The sequence below is a fragment of the Camelina sativa genome, chromosome 4 (genome assembly GCF_030686135.1).
Source record: "Camelina sativa cultivar CO46 ecotype springtype chromosome 4, ASM3068613v1".
NCBI classification, from domain to species: Eukaryota; Viridiplantae; Streptophyta; class Magnoliopsida; order Brassicales; family Brassicaceae; genus Camelina; species Camelina sativa.
Genome location: NC_141883.1, coordinates 13,743,686 through 13,762,346, shown reverse-complemented (window position 1 = coordinate 13,762,346; position 18,661 = coordinate 13,743,686). Strand labels below are relative to the sequence as shown.

At 37.6% G+C, this 18,661-nt stretch overlaps 1 protein-coding gene across 1 annotated transcript; it reads left to right on the top strand.

The window, feature by feature from the left end:
- Nucleotides 1-551: 551 nt before the first annotated feature.
- LOC104780124 (transcription factor MYB30-like) lies at nt 552-2,690 on the top strand. Its single transcript, XM_010504588.2, has 3 exons — nt 552-1,144; nt 1,459-1,588; nt 1,709-2,690. Exons 1-3 carry the CDS (start codon nt 1,012-1,014, stop codon nt 2,415-2,417), a joined length of 972 nt encoding a protein of 323 aa, XP_010502890.1. The 5' UTR covers nt 552-1,011; the 3' UTR covers nt 2,418-2,690.
- Nucleotides 2,691-18,661: the final 15,971 nt, after the last annotated feature.

Sequence of the window (18,661 nt, the reverse complement as noted above, 5' to 3'; positions counted from 1 at the left end):
CAGATGTGGTCCACCAACACTAATCGCGAACCTTACCCGAATAAAACATTCAACATCATATATTCATATATGTTGCTGTATTCATCTAGAGGCATATGTATATATATAAATGCATAGAGAAGTCGCTAGCATCATGAATGACGTAGACCATCATGTAGTTTGACAATGGCCAAAGACCCACTGGTTCAATCCAAAACAGCAATTTATTCTTTCTTTTTTTCCTTTCTATATCTTTTTTAAAAAAGTTATTATTCGTTTTGATAAGAAAACCGAAACAGCAAATCATGACGCAGAGAAAATCTCTCGTTCGTCAAAAGACCCTTTCATCGATTTCTATTATTAACAAAGCCTATGCATTACACATAAATGCAATAGCCACTATTCCATTCTTAAAATTATCGTAGCAATTAATCAAAAGTGAGAGAGGGAAAAATCATATTATCATGTTATCATGCATGTCCCCATTATTCTTTAATTTTTTAATAACATAAACAATAAATTATTAAACCTAATAATTTATATATCTTTGTCATATACATTAGGGTTTTTGAAAGAAGCAAGCCCACATTGAATGCCACGCGGTTTTGTATGGAGGGGTAGAGACTTTTCCTTTTGCCACACAGCTGACTTTGGAGGCTTTACCTCCACTTTTGTAGTTAATGCTTTACACATTTATTTATATTTAATTTTTATTTATTGAATATACAATTTGACAGACCCAAGAGTCCAAGACCAAGAGGGGTCAGCAATTTTCTCTTTATATATATATATATATAGAAGAAGAGGTGGACATAGACCTTTGTCGCCAAGCTTAACCATTAGATCCATAAAAAGCTAAAGCGTATACTAATTAGTGAACTAAGGGTAGTGACTCATTACCAACTAAGGTTGTTTCAATTTTCTTCTATTTTTCTTTGGCAAAGAGTTTATCGTGGGAAATAAAGAGAGGCAAATTAAAAGGGAGTGATTAAACAATTAATTAGTGGTTAATTAAGGGAGATCAAGATCATAATGGTGAGGCCTCCTTGTTGTGACAAAGGAGGAGTGAAGAAAGGGCCATGGACTCCTGAAGAAGATATCATTTTAGTTACTTACATCCAAGAACATGGTCCTGGTAACTGGAGAGCTGTTCCCACCAATACTGGTATGTTATCATTTCTCTGTCTCATTTCTCAAAATTTGTATGTAGATCTTATTTGCGTCGCCAAGAGAGTGAGAGATAGACAAGGAATCAGAATATTATGGATTGATCTTGGTTGATAAATACGGTGTTTTCCAAATGGGTTTTGGTTTCATATGTTTAAGATTGTGGATTTAGCTTAATGAAATTCATATTTTGAAATTAGGGTTTTGTTTATTGAACTTGAATTAAGATCTAATGCATGAGATCTTGTTATTATATATATATTAATTAATCTTAGATATATTTCTCAATGGTTTGTTCTTGTAAACTTTCAGGGTTGCTTAGATGCAGCAAGAGTTGTAGACTTAGATGGACAAACTATTTAAGGCCAGGAATCAAAAGAGGCAACTTCACAGAACATGAAGAAAAGATGATTGTACATCTCCAAGCCCTCTTAGGAAATAGGTAAAAACTAATTAATTACCCCCTTAAAGTAACTAATTTCTCTGATTTGTCTTGTCAAATTTTTTGAAATTATTATTAGTTTTTTATTTATTTATAAAGGGCATTTAATATTTGGTGTAGATGGGCTGCAATTGCGTCATATCTTCCACAAAGGACAGACAATGACATTAAGAACTATTGGAACACTCATTTGAAGAAGAAACTTAACAAAGTCAATCAAGATTCTCATCAAGAACTTGACCGTTCCTCACTATCATCTTCACCGTCCTCGTCTTCTGCTAATTCCAACTTAAACATCTCAAGAGGCCAATGGGAAAGGCGACTTCAAACGGACATCCATTTGGCGAAAAAGGCTCTCTCTGAGGCTTTATCTCCTGCCGTAGCACCAATCGTCACTTCTACAGTGACAACAACATCTTCTGCTGAATCAAGACGCTCTACTTCCTCAGCTTCCGGGTTTCTTAGGACGCAAGAAACATCTACCACTTATGCCTCGAGCACTGAGAACATAGCAAAATTGCTCAAAGGGTGGGTGAAAAACTCGCCGAAGACTCATAACTCCGCGGATCAAATAACATGTTCAGACTCTGAGGTAAAGGTAGTGATCAAGAGTGATGGTGTGAAAGACTGTACAGGAGCCTTACAGTCATTTTCTGAGTTTGATCACTCATATCAACAGGCTAGAGTTTCACCTGATCATGAGACCAAACCAGACATAACTGGATGCAGTAACCAAAGTCAATGGTCTTTGTTTGAGAAGTGGTTGTTTGAGGATTCTGGTGGACAGATTGGTGATATTCTATTGGATGAAAACACTAATTTCTTCTGAAGAGTTTGTTTAATCAAATGGTTCTAATTTTAGGATCTTCAACTCTATTTTTTTTTTTTTGGGTTTTCCGAATTAACTTGCTTAGATTACCGTGAGATAAATCATTAATAATTTTATTTATTTTCCCTCGTTAGTTGTAATTAACGATGGGGTTGTTTTACTAATGGTCAGTGAAGTCCCAAGGGGCCTTATGTATGTCCACCCAATGATTTTAGTGTTGGTGTAAAATACTATATCTATTTTATTTATTAAAATGTTATTAGTGTTTGATTTTGTTTTGCTTTGTAAGTATGTTATATTTGAGATGTTAATCTAACTAATGTATCCGTTGCAAATTAAACTTAGACCTAAACACTGACAAAATAAAGAGACTTATTGCAATGACCAATAAATAGAACTTACCACTTGTTAGTTACTGTGAAATGATTGACAATAACATCAGGATTAATTAGTCTAAATATTGTTGTAGAAAAATAATTAATACTAGTAGTACTTACAAGTTACAAGTTACTACTTGCCTTTATTTTTAATTTATTTTCCTTATATTAATCGTTAACTCACTAAGAAAAACACTACATTTATTTTAGAGTTTCAAATGGCGCCGCTCAATAAAAGAAATCTTAGATTTAAAGATAGCCTTACTATTGGTGAATTTCAAAGACCTACTAATAAAGTAAATACTAGTACTATAGAAGAAAACTAAACGAAATATTTATTGCATGAAGTAAATAGGCCCGACAAGGTTTAAAGAACCTAATTGTAAAAAGGATAAATAAAAACCGAGATGGCACAATAAATATTGAAAGTGATAAAGAATTTAAAGTTTGACTTTCTTTCTTGTGACCGTGTGAGTTGTGTGACGTACATCACATAGTTTACCAAGTATGAAAAAAAGGATTAAGGGGAGGTATTGGTTTAGGATTTAGAAAGAATTTTAATGACTTTAAAAGTTAGGTAAATATGTTGTTATTCAATCAAGATTTTTTAAAACTCTTTAAAAATTTGGTGTTATTGGTTGTGGATTTGTAAAAAGTTATCTAAAATCTTGATAAATCTAGTGTTATTGGATTAAGAGTTTTATAAAGTCATTAAAAGTTTTATGTTATTCAAGTAAAACAAAAGAATTTTGGATTGTTAATGAATTCAAATTTTATGTTATTGGTTTAGGATTTTATATCATTTCCTTCATAACAAAAGTCATGAAAACCCTTTCATCAAATAGAAAGATTTTACAAGATTAGAAAAAAAAAATCAGCAAGATTTTAAAAAACTTCCTAAACAATCTCTTAGAATCTTTCATTTTTAACTTTCAATTTTCTATGATTCTAAAAATCAGCAAGAACATAAAGTCATTAAAATTCTTTCTAAATCCTAAACCAGTACCTCCCCCTAATTATAGAATTAGCCTTTATTTCTCAGAATCTTATTGATTCAGGACTTATTAAAAAGATAGGATGTTAAAACACACATATTAAAATATAATTATTTATAAAAAGTTTAACCAATCATAAATAAGACTACATAATATAAAATATAAAATTAATCTAAAAGTTGCATAAAAAGTTAAAAATATCCTATATTATGAAACAAAAATACTTTTCTAAACATCCTATAATATGAAACAGTGGGAGTATTTTATTTCAATTAAAAAGATAAAATTATCCTTACTTCTCCCACAAACGCTCAATTCTTGTTTCATTTTTCTCCGCCAACTGTTCAGTTTTTTTCTTTAGACTCTCAAATCTCTCCACTCTTCTGTGAATTAAAGAGAGATGCCGTCATGAATTCTTAGATCTCTCTGGATGGTTTGCATCTTTCTGATGACCGCCGACAATTTCGATGGCTGAAAAAAAGAACCCTAATCCGTCTTCTGAAGCTTTGTCTACCGTAAAGCCATTAAGATCTCATGTGGTTGGATCTCCTCTCATATATGAACTATGGTGATCAATCACAAACATGTAAATTTTAGATGTAGATTAGATTTAAAGATGAATTGGAAGTTTTAATTCAATTGGTGTTTATGATTTGAACCCTTGGATTCCGTAGATACTATCCTCTTAGGGTTTAGCATCCTTTATACAAACCAAATTTCTTTTAATTCATTGAGTTCAAGATGGTGTTGGTGGTGAAGAACTTTCGTGATGGTGTCGGTGTTGGCCGGAAAAAGAAGCAAGAGATACAAAGAATGAGGGATAAAATTGTCAAAAAATGTTTTAATTAAGAAAGGCCTAATCTCTTAAGCATGGACAAAAAATCCCAATTTCTAATATTTAACTCAACAAATTCCTATTTCTATAATAATCCCATGAAAAAAATTCACCATTAATTTAGCTTCTCCTTTGGTTTTAGGATTATGATGCTAGTTGTTATTCGATGGTTAAAGCTTGAATTTCAACCGAGATAATAGTGAATAGAACTATTTATGCTAGTGAGTCTTGGGCACATTAACCGAACTAAATGAACCGAACTGATATTCATTTGGTCATCCAAATAAAACCAAACTCATATTAAAACTTTGGCAGAGCTTCGAATCCAAGTACTTTCTACACCGAATTAAAAATAACCAAACTAAATCCGAATTGAAATGGTAAACTAACTGAATGGATGCTAAACTTCTATATCCGAAATATCTTAAAACAAATTAATATATCCGGAAACGAACTGAATATCCGAATACATAACCATTATTATGCAGTATAACCGGATTTAATATGGTAATATTTTTGTACAAACTATACAAACTATGTTATATTAAATACGTTAATTTGTTTTAAGATATATCCGGAAACGAACTGATTTAACTAACTGCAGTACTTTATACAAACTATGTTATATTAAATACGTTAACTTTTTTTTTGCATATTTACATATATTTGCAGATAACCGGATTTTCGGATATCTAAAATTCCCAGATACGGATTATAAACTACCGATACAAATATAAATATCCCAAAATATGGATATCCACTCAGTTAACATGCCTACTTGTGACTAAATTACTTTTATTAATATGTAAAACAAATTTTAGATCTCTTTTAGAAGAGAACAAGTAGAAAAACATACAAAAACGAATGAAAATGATTAAAAGAAGAATTTTTTTTCATTTTGTCAAGAATACATTGATTTTAGATCGACTACATTTATTTTAAAATAAGATGTAGTCAAAGGTATTCCATGATGAGTTATTTCAATCCACCAATGTTGTAATCCTTAAGTCTCCAAATTTTGGCAATTAGCTTATTCTTCTCATCTTTGACTACGTAGATGTTGCGGAGACGCAAGTCCCTGTGCACTATACCTATAAAATGCAAGTGAACAATACCTTTGATGAAATCCTTATATAAAGTTTATAAAACATCGTTTATAAATATATAAGAAATAGTTGACCTTATAAATTTATAAAATAAAGCAATTAGGTTAATGATTAGGGCTGACCTGATATGTTGTACGTTGAATATTATTCATATATATCGGCCATGATTTGCTCGGATCCACTGCTTGTCCATCCCATTAACTTATGAACTTATTAGAATTACATGTATATCTTTTTACACATGACTAAAAATAATCATCCTCTTGGATACAACACTGATGCTACATATTGTAATATCATTGCTACATATTTGTATCAGCTAACAACATCACTTCAATATCGTTCTCAATCATCTCATAACCATTATTATCATTGCAATATACTTGTACTACAGAAATTGTGCTTTTCAAAATCACCATAGAACGGCCTCTCAAAATCTTCCCTTTTATTTTACAAAAAACATTATCCTTCTTCAATATGTTAATTATTGTTACTACTTAAAGCATCATCCTTTGATAATTTCTCATTAGCATCCTCATCAACCTTCTAAACATATTGATTAACATCATCTAGAGGCTAAAATTGATCTATTTAGAAGACAGTGGTAAAGCTTATATGAAACGGTTATTCTAAAGGCTAATGATCAGTCCATATATTTTCTGATTTTTGTTTACCAAATTTTTTTTATCCACATACTGCTTTCATACTAGGATTGACTGGGCGGTATACCACAAGATAATGTTTGATGTATTTATACATATAATTATAAAATAATTGATATTTGTTATTTTTAATAAAATATTAAAGTTTTATTGTATTGTATTTGCAAATGTTTACCATATCAGTTATTAAATGAAACGATCTGACCCGTTTTTCTAAAATTTGCTCATACAACTCAATCTCAGATAAACTCATGGTCACGCACTCACCTCAACTAGGTGATTCACGAATAACAAATAAAAACCCAAAAGAGAGGTTCTCCACTTTCCAGCAACAGTCAGAATCGCTCCTACAACCAAACAAAACAACAAACCACCTTTAAAACCGAACTGTCAGGAAAACAGAAAACAAACATCTCAAATATGAAACCACAGAACAAAAACAAACAGTTAACTTTCCAATCCCTTCGGTGAAAAGCATTGTCTAGACGTTCGGAAGCTTGCCACAAAATCTCGTAACGATCAGATATCAGACTAACCCTAGATCAACCCTCCAACATCCCTTCGTCTAATTCGCGACTGAAAGAACGTGTCCCACAAAACTGCTAATAATTCACAGAGTTTAAATCCAAATCCACTTCTGTAAAAAGGAGAACCATGATGAAAGACATGGGTATAACTCAACTAAATTTCGTTACATTTGAAATGATTTGATACGTCATAATAGTTTCCTCCCAAACCCTAACGATCTGCTTCTTTTGCTTTAAACACCAAAACCAAGTTTGATCTCCTTCTCACAAGTGAATGAGCACTTCTTCTCTTTTCTTTCTTTCAGCAGTTCACAAAAACAAGAGAAAGGAGGCGTCCTCTCAATAATAGGTAGGTTTTTTGGTTTAATTAGATTAAACAAGGCTTTAATTACACCACAATTAATTAAAATCCACTCTTTTGGTTTATTCAACACATCCCAAATTCTAATCCCGGAACACGGTTGTTACAATTCTTCCTCACCAACATAGATTCATCCTCAAATGTCGAACAACCATCAGCCAAGGACTCTCGTGCAACCGTCTCCATGGCCCGCACTTTCTTCGATGGATCTACTAAGGTTACCTCTAGACGATAGACTCATGTTTCAAACATTATTTTCTCTCGACATTTGGACATTCCTTACTCCTAGAACTCAACCTTGAGGTTTTATTGGCTCCTCATTAGGCCTTAAGCATGTATGCCATAATATATACATGAAGTCCAATCTTCGTCTCTCGGGTTGCCACCCTACAACATGCTCCCAAATCATCATTCAAACTCGATATACCAGTCATACCCTCAAGCCACAAAGTCTCAGAATATGAAGGTACTAGGAGAACTAAAGTTCCCCAAAGAGTCGTTCAGAACCAATTGTCCTTAGAGAAAACAATTCTGAACACGTCTGACCTAATCAGGTCTTCCTCCCGTGGCCTGCATAAAACATCACAATGTCCTACCAGCCACATTTTCCCTCACTGGAAAGTGGAATACCTCATGACCACACAAGGATCATCAACATGCCACAAGGGCCACCGTTAAGGCCAAACAAATGTCCTGAACAGGACCGCCACCAAGGCCACACAAATGTCTAACCACACCGCCACCAAGATCAAACAAATGTCTAAAAAACATAACCACCATCAAGGCCACACAAATGTATTCAAAAAGACTGCCACCAAGGCCACACATCCCGAAGGATCGCCACAAAGGCCATACATCCCGAAGGACCGCCACAAAGGCCATGTATCCCGAAAGACCACCACAAAGGCTACACATCTCGAAGGACGGCCTAAGCAGGAAATATTGGCTAAATAGCCTGCCACAAAGGCCACACAATTGGATAAAAAGCCCGCCACAAAGGCCATATAACTGACACAAAAGTCCGCCACGAAGGCCACATAAACTCCACTAAAGCTCACAAACACTAAAAATAGACAAATTCTAACTCGCATAAAATTTTCCATTTTTAGTAACTTTGCACTTTTGGAAAACCACCACACCAATATTTTTTTTCTCATGCAACGCAAGTCAGGTCCAAGAAAAATATTCATCTTATTAGTCATTAAATGTTCATAATCGTTACAACTTCCTTCATGTTCAGCTTCAAAATCCAAATATTCTCCAAGGTATCTTGAGCAAAAACTACACCATATATGCTTCTCTTTCCCACCTGAGTCCAACATAATGGTGTATGGCACGAACTCCCATACAACACCTCATAAGGAGCCATCCCAATTATCGTGTGGTAACTGTTGATCCACCCAATGACCACCCTAGTCCAACACACATCCTCAGCAAATCCTCCAAAGTTTGGATCGTCCTCTCCAACTGTCCATTTGTCTGAGGATGATAGGTTGTATTCATATGCACCTTAGTGCCCATCTCTGCTTGAAATGCCCTCCAAAACACTGAAGTAAACATGGAATCTCTGTCAAACACAATACTCGCAGGTACACTATGCAATCTGACTATCTCCTTCACATACTTCTTAGCCAAAACCGCTGCTCCACTGCTTTTCTTAATAGCCAGAAACCGTGCTGACTTAGTCAACTGGTCCACAATGACCCAAATTGTATCAAAAGTTTGAGTCAATAGCAACCCTACCACGTAGTCCATCCTGATCATGTTTTATTTTCACTCTAGAATGGGTAAACTCTGCAACATGCCATTCGGAACCTTATGCTCAGCCTTCACTAGTTGGCAGCCATCGCACTCTGCGACTCAACTAGCTACATATTTCTTTATTATGACCCAATGATAATACCGTTTGAGGTCATGGTACATCTTAGTCGCTCCTAAATGAGTAGAGAACATGCTCGTATGAGCTTTCTTAAGAATCTTCCGCCTTAACTCCTCATCATTGGGCACACAGATCCGACCATGCAAAAGAATGGTACCATTGGCAGAGACCTGATATTTCGAATCAACATCACTAGAGGCATTCAACAGCCCCTTATCCTTCTTCTGAGCTAATCAAACTCTACTCAGAAGATCTGTCCGATCAGGCGCCTCCAAACTCAAAGGCTCCTGTGAAATAACAAACAACCTCAATGCACTAATCTTACCCACCTGAGTAAGCCTGGGAATAATACTCGGATCCGAAACCCGAACCGATCAAGAAAACCTGAACTGAACCCATATACGAAACAAGAGAATACCCGAATTGGTCTAGGATCTTTAAGCTTTGGATACCCGAACCCGATATATGAGCAACATTCGATCAAATCCGATACTATAACCCCTTAAGACATAACCCTATTACCGATTCCTCTTTCTTCCTTTGTTGATTTCACCGCTTACACCCTGTTCATCTTCCTGTTGCCCAACAAACATCAAATTTGAGACTTTATAAACCATTTACCCTAATTTCTCCCAATTTTACAAACTGGAAAACCCTAAAATCTACTCCTCTCCTCTGCCTGAGACATTATGGCAGCAATGAAAGGTGATGCATCTGTTTAAGTTTTTTTTAAAATATGTTCTTATTTGTCACTTGGGTTAGATAGATGTTGGTTTTGATTTAGCTTCATGTTTTATTTGATTTTTTTGTGTGTTTTTTCTCTTGCCTAATTGTATTGTTGATCGATGTGTTTTTGTTCTTCACTTGTCTTAGATAGATGTTGGTTTTGATAGATGCTAATGATTGATGTGTTCTTGTTCTTAACTTGTGTTAGATAGGTGTTGGTTTTGTGTTAGATAGATGTATTGTATTGTACTGTTTAATAAACATCTGAAAATCATCTGAGATTTCATAGTTTTATTTTGCGTGTTCTATCATTAATGATCTGTTTACTAAACTGTGTCTTATACAATTTGCAGATGGATTCATTATCTCCACATCAACATGACGGAGACAACGATGCAGATAGATTTGAGTTTGACGACCAAGGAGAAGGGTTTCAGACTCCAGAAGCGAATAATGGAGAAAAAGGAAACAAAAACATGAAGATGGAGATGGAGATGAACAAGCTAAACTCAGAGGATAATCACTCCAAGGTCAGATGTATGGGCTCATTTCACAAGGCTACCAAATAACCGTAATCTATGTACGTGTCACTACTACGAGAGGGAATTCAATTGTCCAACAATGTCAGACAACAAAGAGAAGACAATTGCAGCTACTCTTCTTGATTGCTAAGCTGAGTTGGGCATAGAAAAGATGTTTTCTGTGACAGTGGAAAATGCAACAGAAAATATGATTGCTTTGAGTAAGTTTGAGAATGCTTTCTCTCTCGTGTCTGATGAGTCTTTAGTGATGAAAGGAGAGTTTATGCATGTGAGATGTGCTGGTCATATCATTAATTTTACTGTGAGAGACGGGTTGGCTGAAGTAGATGAGAATGTAATTGTAATCAAGAATGCTATCTCGTATTTTAGATCCAGCACAAATAGGCAAAACATATTTGACCATAAGATAGATTCTGTTAGGATAACAAGGGGTAGTTTGCCTTTGGATGGTAAGACTACGTGGAATTCAACTCATTTGATGTTGTAGAGGGAAATTAAGTACAAGGTAGCATTTGATAAGATGGAGATAGAACAAAAGCTATACAATGATCATTTCTTGGAGATGGAATGGAAGAAAGAGAATTGGACCTCCTAGCTTGAATGATTGGTGTTCTGTTGAAAGGTTAGATAAGTTTCTGTAGATTTTTTACATCTCAACATTGACTGTGTCGGCTTATACTAGACTGAATTCGCATAAAAGCTACATGGAGATAGTCAACATATCAACAAATCTTGACATGTTGTGTTCGAGTTATGATTTTGAGTTGAAGCAAAAGGCTCAAGAAATGTATAAAAAGTTTGATAAGTATTGGGATGGCATTAGCAATGTCAATAAGATGTTGATAATAACGACTTTGTTTGATCCTAGTAAGAAGCTGCATTTTGGGAAGATTTTTTTTTGCGGAGTTGTATGGTGAAGAGACTCTGACAGCTAAAGAGACATATGACAAGGTTTATAACTTTTTGGTTGATATGTTCAAGGAGTATAGTGAAAGGTCTGCTAAATCTAAATCTCAGCCTTCTCAGTCATCTCAGTCTAAGCCTTCGCAGTCATCTCAATATCAAGACAAAATGAATGTGAGTGAAGCAGATAATGCTCCTCGGTTTTTTTAAAATTGACAAAAGGTACAAAGCGTTGCTAAATGAGATTGGAGTTAAAGAAACAAAGGATGAATTGACTACATATCTGAAAGAGGGTGTTGAGAATCCGAATATGATGACGGGGACTGACTATGATGTTCTTTCTTGGTTGAACCTTAATCTCTTTTTTGTGTTCGGTTAGTGACATCGATTTCGGTTCATTTCAGATTGATTTCGGGTACCCGAACCTAACCAAACCCAATGTATGTTTATCCAAAATCCGACCCAAACCCTACAAAAACCCAAATGGGTCTAGGACCCCTTTACCAAAATACCTGAAAATCCGATTGGGTACTCGAATGCCCAGGCCTACACCAGAGACTCTATATCATGCTCCTGAGACGAAACCACATGCTTCCAACTCATGACATTTGTTACCAAGTTAGCCGTACTAGCATGGTAAGCTATCTCTAGATCATAATCTGCCACAAAATCCATCCACTGCCTCAGCCTCAAACTCAGCTCTGGCTGAGTAAAAATGTACTTCAGACTCTTATATTTGTAAACACATGTACCTTCACGCCATAAAGATAAGATCTCCAAATCTTCAGGGCAAAAACCACAACATCCATATCCAAATCATGAGTAGGATAGTTGTCTTCATGCTTCTGCAACTGTCGTGAAGCGTAGGTAATAACCTTCCCATACTGCATCAACATACACCCAATCCAATTTTAGAAGCATATGTATAAACTATATATGGCTAATTCAGCTTTGACAATGCTAACACTAACATAGTAGTCAACATCTCCTTTAGACTTGCAAAACCCTCCTCACACTTCGGTGACCACACAAAAGGAACATCCTTCCATGTCAACCTAGTTGTTGGTCGTTCCTTGCTTGCAAATCCCCTCAAAAACCTCTTGTAGTACCCTACCAAACCAAGGAATCTTCTTTGGATCCACAAAAACTACCTTTGTAGGCACAATGTGACCCATAAATACCATCTCTTTCTATCAGAAACTGCACATACCCAGCTTAGAAAACATCTTCTGCTCCAGCAGCTTTTCCAACACTGCTTTCAAGTGTACCACATTCTCCTCATGACTCTTAGAATACACCAGAATATCATCGATGAAGATAATAACAAACACATCCAAAAACTCCTGGAACACACTGTTCATCAACCTTATGAACGTTGTTGGTGCATTGGTCAACCCAAAAGGCATCACGAGGAACTCATAATTCTCATACCTCATCCTGAAAGTTGTATTCCTAAAATCTGTCTCACCTATCGGAATATGATGATAATCCGACACCAGATCAATCTGGGAGAACCAAGTAGCACCCCTCAACTAATCCAACAACTCATCAATCCGGGGAAGAGGATACTCGTTCTTTACAACGACTCGGTTAGACCCCGAAAATCTATGCACAAGCAGAAAACTCTCGTCTTTCTTCTTAACGAACATCACATGCGCCCCTATGGTTAAACACTAGAACCAATGAATCCCTTGCTCAACAGATCCTCTAACTTCCTCTACAGCTCTGCCATCTCTGCTGGAGCCATCATGTAAGGCGCCTTAGATAATAACGTCCTTACTAACTCCAACTCAATCATGAAGGGCTCAGATCGAGATGGTGGTAACCCCTGCAAAAACTAAAACACAGTTATCCTAAAGTGACTTAAAATTTCTAAAGACGTCTACAAAGATGTACAAGAGTGTGTAAGACGTACTAGTGTAATACCCGCGAACCAATTTCTGGAATTTTGGTTAGGGTGTCGATCAACACCACTTGTGGTATCGGTCGACACCGTTTGCAGACGGTTTGATCAGTTCGATTTTAGTAGTCTGGTTTGCGTTGTTGGTTTAGGGGAACCCCTTAACTCGAGTTTTAAAGGGGAACTCGACTTATTTCGTCCTTTAGCCGTTTTTGATAGAGAAACAGAGAGAAGAATGAGAAAACGTTTTTGAGAGAGGTTTGTGAGATTCTTGGCTGTTCTTGGGAGATATGAGGCGAGGAGGGTGTTAGAAGCTTGCTAGGAGGGTTGAATTTGTTTCTCTTGGTTAGAATCTTCCTACAAAGAGGTGAGTGCATGACCATGGCTGATCTAAGCCTGAGAATCCTTTGTCTTGCTTGTCTTGTTGTTGTTTGTGTTGTATTCTTGTGTCTTTGTGGCTGGATGTGGGATTCTATGAGTTTCCACGAGTTTTGAATGAGTTTCGGACGATTTGGAGGTTTTGGGAAGCGGTTCTTCCACTTTTGACTTTGTGCGGATCGTGTTGCAGGGGCGGTGTCTATTGACACAAATTTAAATACTCATGCATCTCTATTTGTGTTTTCATTGCAGGTAAAGGCAAAAGTGTAATCATGAAATCAAGACGATGAAGAGGAGGATGATCTAGGGTCTCATTTTTGTGATCTAGCGTACTACATATCATGGTCTCATGAGGGCGCTTTGTGAGGACTTGAGGGTCCACTGCAGAGGGAGGAGTTACGCCACGAGGGCGGAGCTAGTGGAGACCGCAGCAGAGATAGAGGATGACTTGAGGTCATGGGTAGAGGTGGTTGGCCCAACAGTTCTAGCAGAGAAGGCACCAGAGAAGATTGTTCCTGTCAAAGACAACAAACCGGCGCAGGGACAAAAGAGGAAGCCAGTAGACATGTCAGGTATGCAACAAGGCGGGCGAGGGTGTTTCGGATGTGCAAGCAGGGATCACGGGTTGGCAGACTGTCCCAAGAAGGGTGACCCGCAAGAGTATCGTTAATTGTGCTATCATTGTGGGGAGGAGGGCATATCAGACATTTCTGTACTAAGTGGAGGTTGATAATGGAGGTTCTGGCGCAGCCGAAGGGAGGACCGGGTGCCCAACCTGGCGTTTAGTTTTAGCTTTTGAGTTCTCTTTCTTTCGTTTATGTATTTTCGTTTGGAGATGTGAACAATTATTGCATTTGAGGTTTTAATAAAATGGAGTTCTTTGTTTTTTTGTGATTTGTGGACCTTGTGGAAAAGGAAATCGCTTGGGAGTCCTATAAATGGAAAGTTGTCATAAATAGGAAGTTTTTAAAAATAGAAAGTTTCTATAAATGAAAGTTCTATGAATAGCTAGGACTTGTCTATTTTTAAAAGGGGGATGTGAAATGCGGGAGTCCCGGAAGGGGAGTTGCAGCATGTATGAGCCGGGAAAGGCATGTTTGCCAGATACATAAGTTCATGAGAAGCCTTCATGGCAGGATAAACTAATCGTTGCGACGATGTTGGATGAAGTTCATTGGAGATGGACAGGGTTGCTAGATTCAATGTTTTGGTAAGCTTGCTCGAGGAATTTGGTCAAGTGGTTTGAGTTGGCGGCTTGCAAAGCATTTGATGCGGTGAATCAGAATATGCGAACGTATGGTACTTGTTTGTTTTATTACGCTCTTATAGATGATTTGTTGTGGATAATTGCCAAGCAGAAAAGCTATTTTTGGAAAGGGTGTGTATGAACACCAAAGTGTTTTCGATGTTTGTAGTGAGGCTTGGGGCTGGCCATGGCGGTGGTGTTATTCTGGGAGAGAGTATGGTGTTGGTAGGACATTGAGATGTTCTACGCTGATCACAGGGGGTGGTCCCGGTTGGTGAAATGCTTAGTGATGTTATCACGGTTTGCTATAGGGACGGGGGTCCTGAACAAGTCATGAGGAGATGGGGGTTCTCCTGAGGGGACGAGGGGGGTTCCCTAGATACCGATAGCTCGAGGGACTGCGGTCATGAGGGTGGTAGAGGAGATGGGGGTTCTCCTGGTACTGAGATCCTGAGGGTGACGACTCGAGGGTGAGACGGTATGACTCAAAGTTAGGGGTGGACTGAGAGTGAGATCGGTATGGCTTGAAGGTTGCAACCTAAGAGCGGATGAGGTTGTGGCAGAAGTGTCAATGACATGGGGATACGCAGTGTGAATGGATGCAGATTTAGAAGATTGATAGGGGTTCAATCTCAGATTTTCGGTTGAGACCGAATGGGGATCTCGAGGTTGATGGGGGTTCAATCTCAGGGTTTTCTGTGTGTGTTGACCAGGAGGGTCAGGTGTATACTGGTCGGGGGGGGACCAGTGTTGTGATGATTGGAAGAGTATGGTTTGGATTGACCGGTGGGGTCTGGTTTGGTGCTGACCAGTGGGGTCAGGGTCATGCGGACCGTTGGGTCACTTGGTTGTGCGGACTGTTGCTGCAGTTGCACAGAAAGCCGTGGCTGATGGTGTTCAGTTCGGTCAGAGAATGTGCGGGCCGTGGTGAAAATTGCACGGAAGTCCTTGGTGGAGGGACGATGTTGCGGGATTCGAGGACAAATCCTTATTGGGGGGGGAGAATTGTAACACCCGTGAACCAATTTCTGGAATTTTGGTTAGGGTGTCGATCGACACCACTTGTGGAATTGGTCGACACCGTTTGCGGACGGTTTGATCTGTTCAATTTTAATCGTCCGGTTTGCGTTGTTGGTTTAAGGGAAGCCCTAAACTCGAGTTTTAAAGGGGAACTCGACTTATTTCGTCCTTTTAGCCGTTTTTGACAAAGAAACAGAGAGAAGAAAGGAGAAAACATTTTTGAGAGAGGTTTGTTAGATCCTTGGCTATTCTTGGGAGATCTGAGGCGAGGAGGGTGTTAGAAGCTTGGTAGGAGGGTTGGATTCGTTGTTGTTGGTCAGAATCTTCCTACAAAGAGGTGAGTGCATGACCATGGCTGATCTAAGCCTGAGAATCTTTTGTTTTGCTTGTCTTGTTATTGTTTGTGTTGTATTCTTGTGTCTTTGTGGCTGGATGTGGGATTCTATGAGTTTCTAGGAGTTTTGGATGAGTTTTGGACAATTTGGAAGTTTTGGGAAGCGGTTCTTCCACTTTCGACTTTTAACTTCATTGTGGATCGTGTTGAAGGGGCGGTGTCGATCGACACCAAGTTGGTGTCGGTCGACACTATGTTGGAGCCAGTGTCGATCGACACCACCCTGGTGTCGGTCGACACCAACTTGTCTGTTACGTGTTTTCCTGGTTTGTTGTGTTGTTTGTTGTTTGTTAAACATTGGTATCTCGGTTTCTTGTGTGTATAGCCCAGTAGATGGGAGGATGGCTTCACTGAGTGTTTATTAATTACTCATGCATCTCAATTTCTGTTTGCGGTGTAGGTAAAGGCAAAAGTGTGATCGTGGAATCAAGGCGATGAGGAGGAGGATGATCTAGAGTCTCATTTGTGTGATCTAGGGTACTACATATCGTGGTCTCATGTTTGGAGGACATGAGTGCAAGGCAGAAGTCGTGGGTTTCGTTGATTCAGATTATGTAGGTGGTCTTAATAATAGGAGGTCTACTACATGGTATGTATTTACTCTTGCTGGAGCACCTATAAGTTGGAGGTCTTTGTTGCAGTATGTTGTTTCAATGTCAACCACAAAGTCCAAGTACAAATGAATGGGAGAGGCAGCTAAGGAGGCATTATAGGTTAGAGGACTTGTAATGGAGTTGGGTGTTGAGCAAGGTGGAGTAGAACTACACTGTGATAGTCAACTGTATCATGCTAGGACGAAGCACATTAAGGTAAGATATCACAAGATCAGAGAGTTATCAGTTTCTGGTGTGATTTTACTACAAAAGGTGCACACGTCTGAGAATGCAGCTGATATGTTGACCAGGCCAGTCACCATGGATAAGTTCAAGCACTGCTTGGATTTACTCCAGGTCTTTCATTGCTAGATGAAGACAAAAGGTTTCCCCCAAAAGCTAACAAGGAGTTGAAGTTGAAGTCAATGGGATTTTGTCTTCAAGGTTGAGTTTGTTGTTCTAAAGTGACTTGAAATCTCCGAAGACCTTTACAAAGATGTACAAGACTGTGTAAGGTGTACAAGGCTTTTACTGGCCTTTTGTAGAGATAAACTCAAGGCAACTTAGGGTTAGGTTTTGGGGAGTGTAGGGGCGCAGTCGCCTATACAGTGTGATAAGTTCTATAAGATTCATAAGATCTTTTATTCTACTGTATCAGGATTTTTGAGACTTATATAAAGAGACTAGAGGTTTGTATGATTGTTGATTAGATTAATAATATAAACCCTAGACAAAGGGTATTCGCCTCGAGAACACTCTGTTTTTCTTTTCAAAGTTTTCTTATTCTGTTCATCCGAATTCACAACAAACATGTCCTCTACCTCTTGAAAAACCCGAATACCTCCAACCATAGACTGCCCCACCGATTCCAGCATAGAAATTATAACTAAATAGGCCTTATGTCCCTTTTCGATCATCTTTCTTGCCTGCATGGCCGAGATCACGAAACTTTCTAAAGCCGGTCTCACTCCGTGATATACAACATTCCCTTTGGGCTGCTCAAATGCTACTCTTCTTTGGTGACTATCCAGATGCACTCTGTACCGATCCAACCAATCTATAACAAGAACTACATCATACAACTCCACAAGATTGATAATCAAATCTGCTGGCATCGACTCTTTTGCAATTTCACTATCAACACCACTCGCCAGTCCAAGAAACCTCAGAAACTCACCTCCCGCGAATCTAACAACCCTCGACAACTCTCCAGGATCCCCTCTGATAGTAACGAATATTACATGAGTTGTGAATCCTATGATTCCTTATCTTAATTAAACAATGATGAAGAACGACCGTTGAGTAGCCAAATATTCAACATCACTAATGGAAGCTGGCGAATGAGAGTTGGGTTGTTGAGGAACACATAGTCTCTTTGCTTTTCTATTAAATCTGTATCTTATCATAAATCATAACCATCATTACTCCACTAACCACTTTGGTCTTTGTCATTAACAAACTTCTAATCTTCTTTTATATATATGCTATACCTCAATCCTTTAATCATTTTGATTGGTTGTTTAGATATTTCAGATTTTTTGTTTTTGTCGAAGATTTTTCAGATTTAATAAACTCGCTTGGTGTTATATATATATATATATTTTCTAACTAGGATCGGATAACTGGTCCAAAATACTAAAAATTGAAATGTGCATGTTTTTTGATTTGGTAAAATATTGGTTTGATAAACCCTTTAACAAAAAAAATATATATATATATATATATATATATATTGGTTTGATCTCAATTATTGTTGTCTCATTTTCCTCTAGCTATCGACAAATAATTATATAAGTAGAT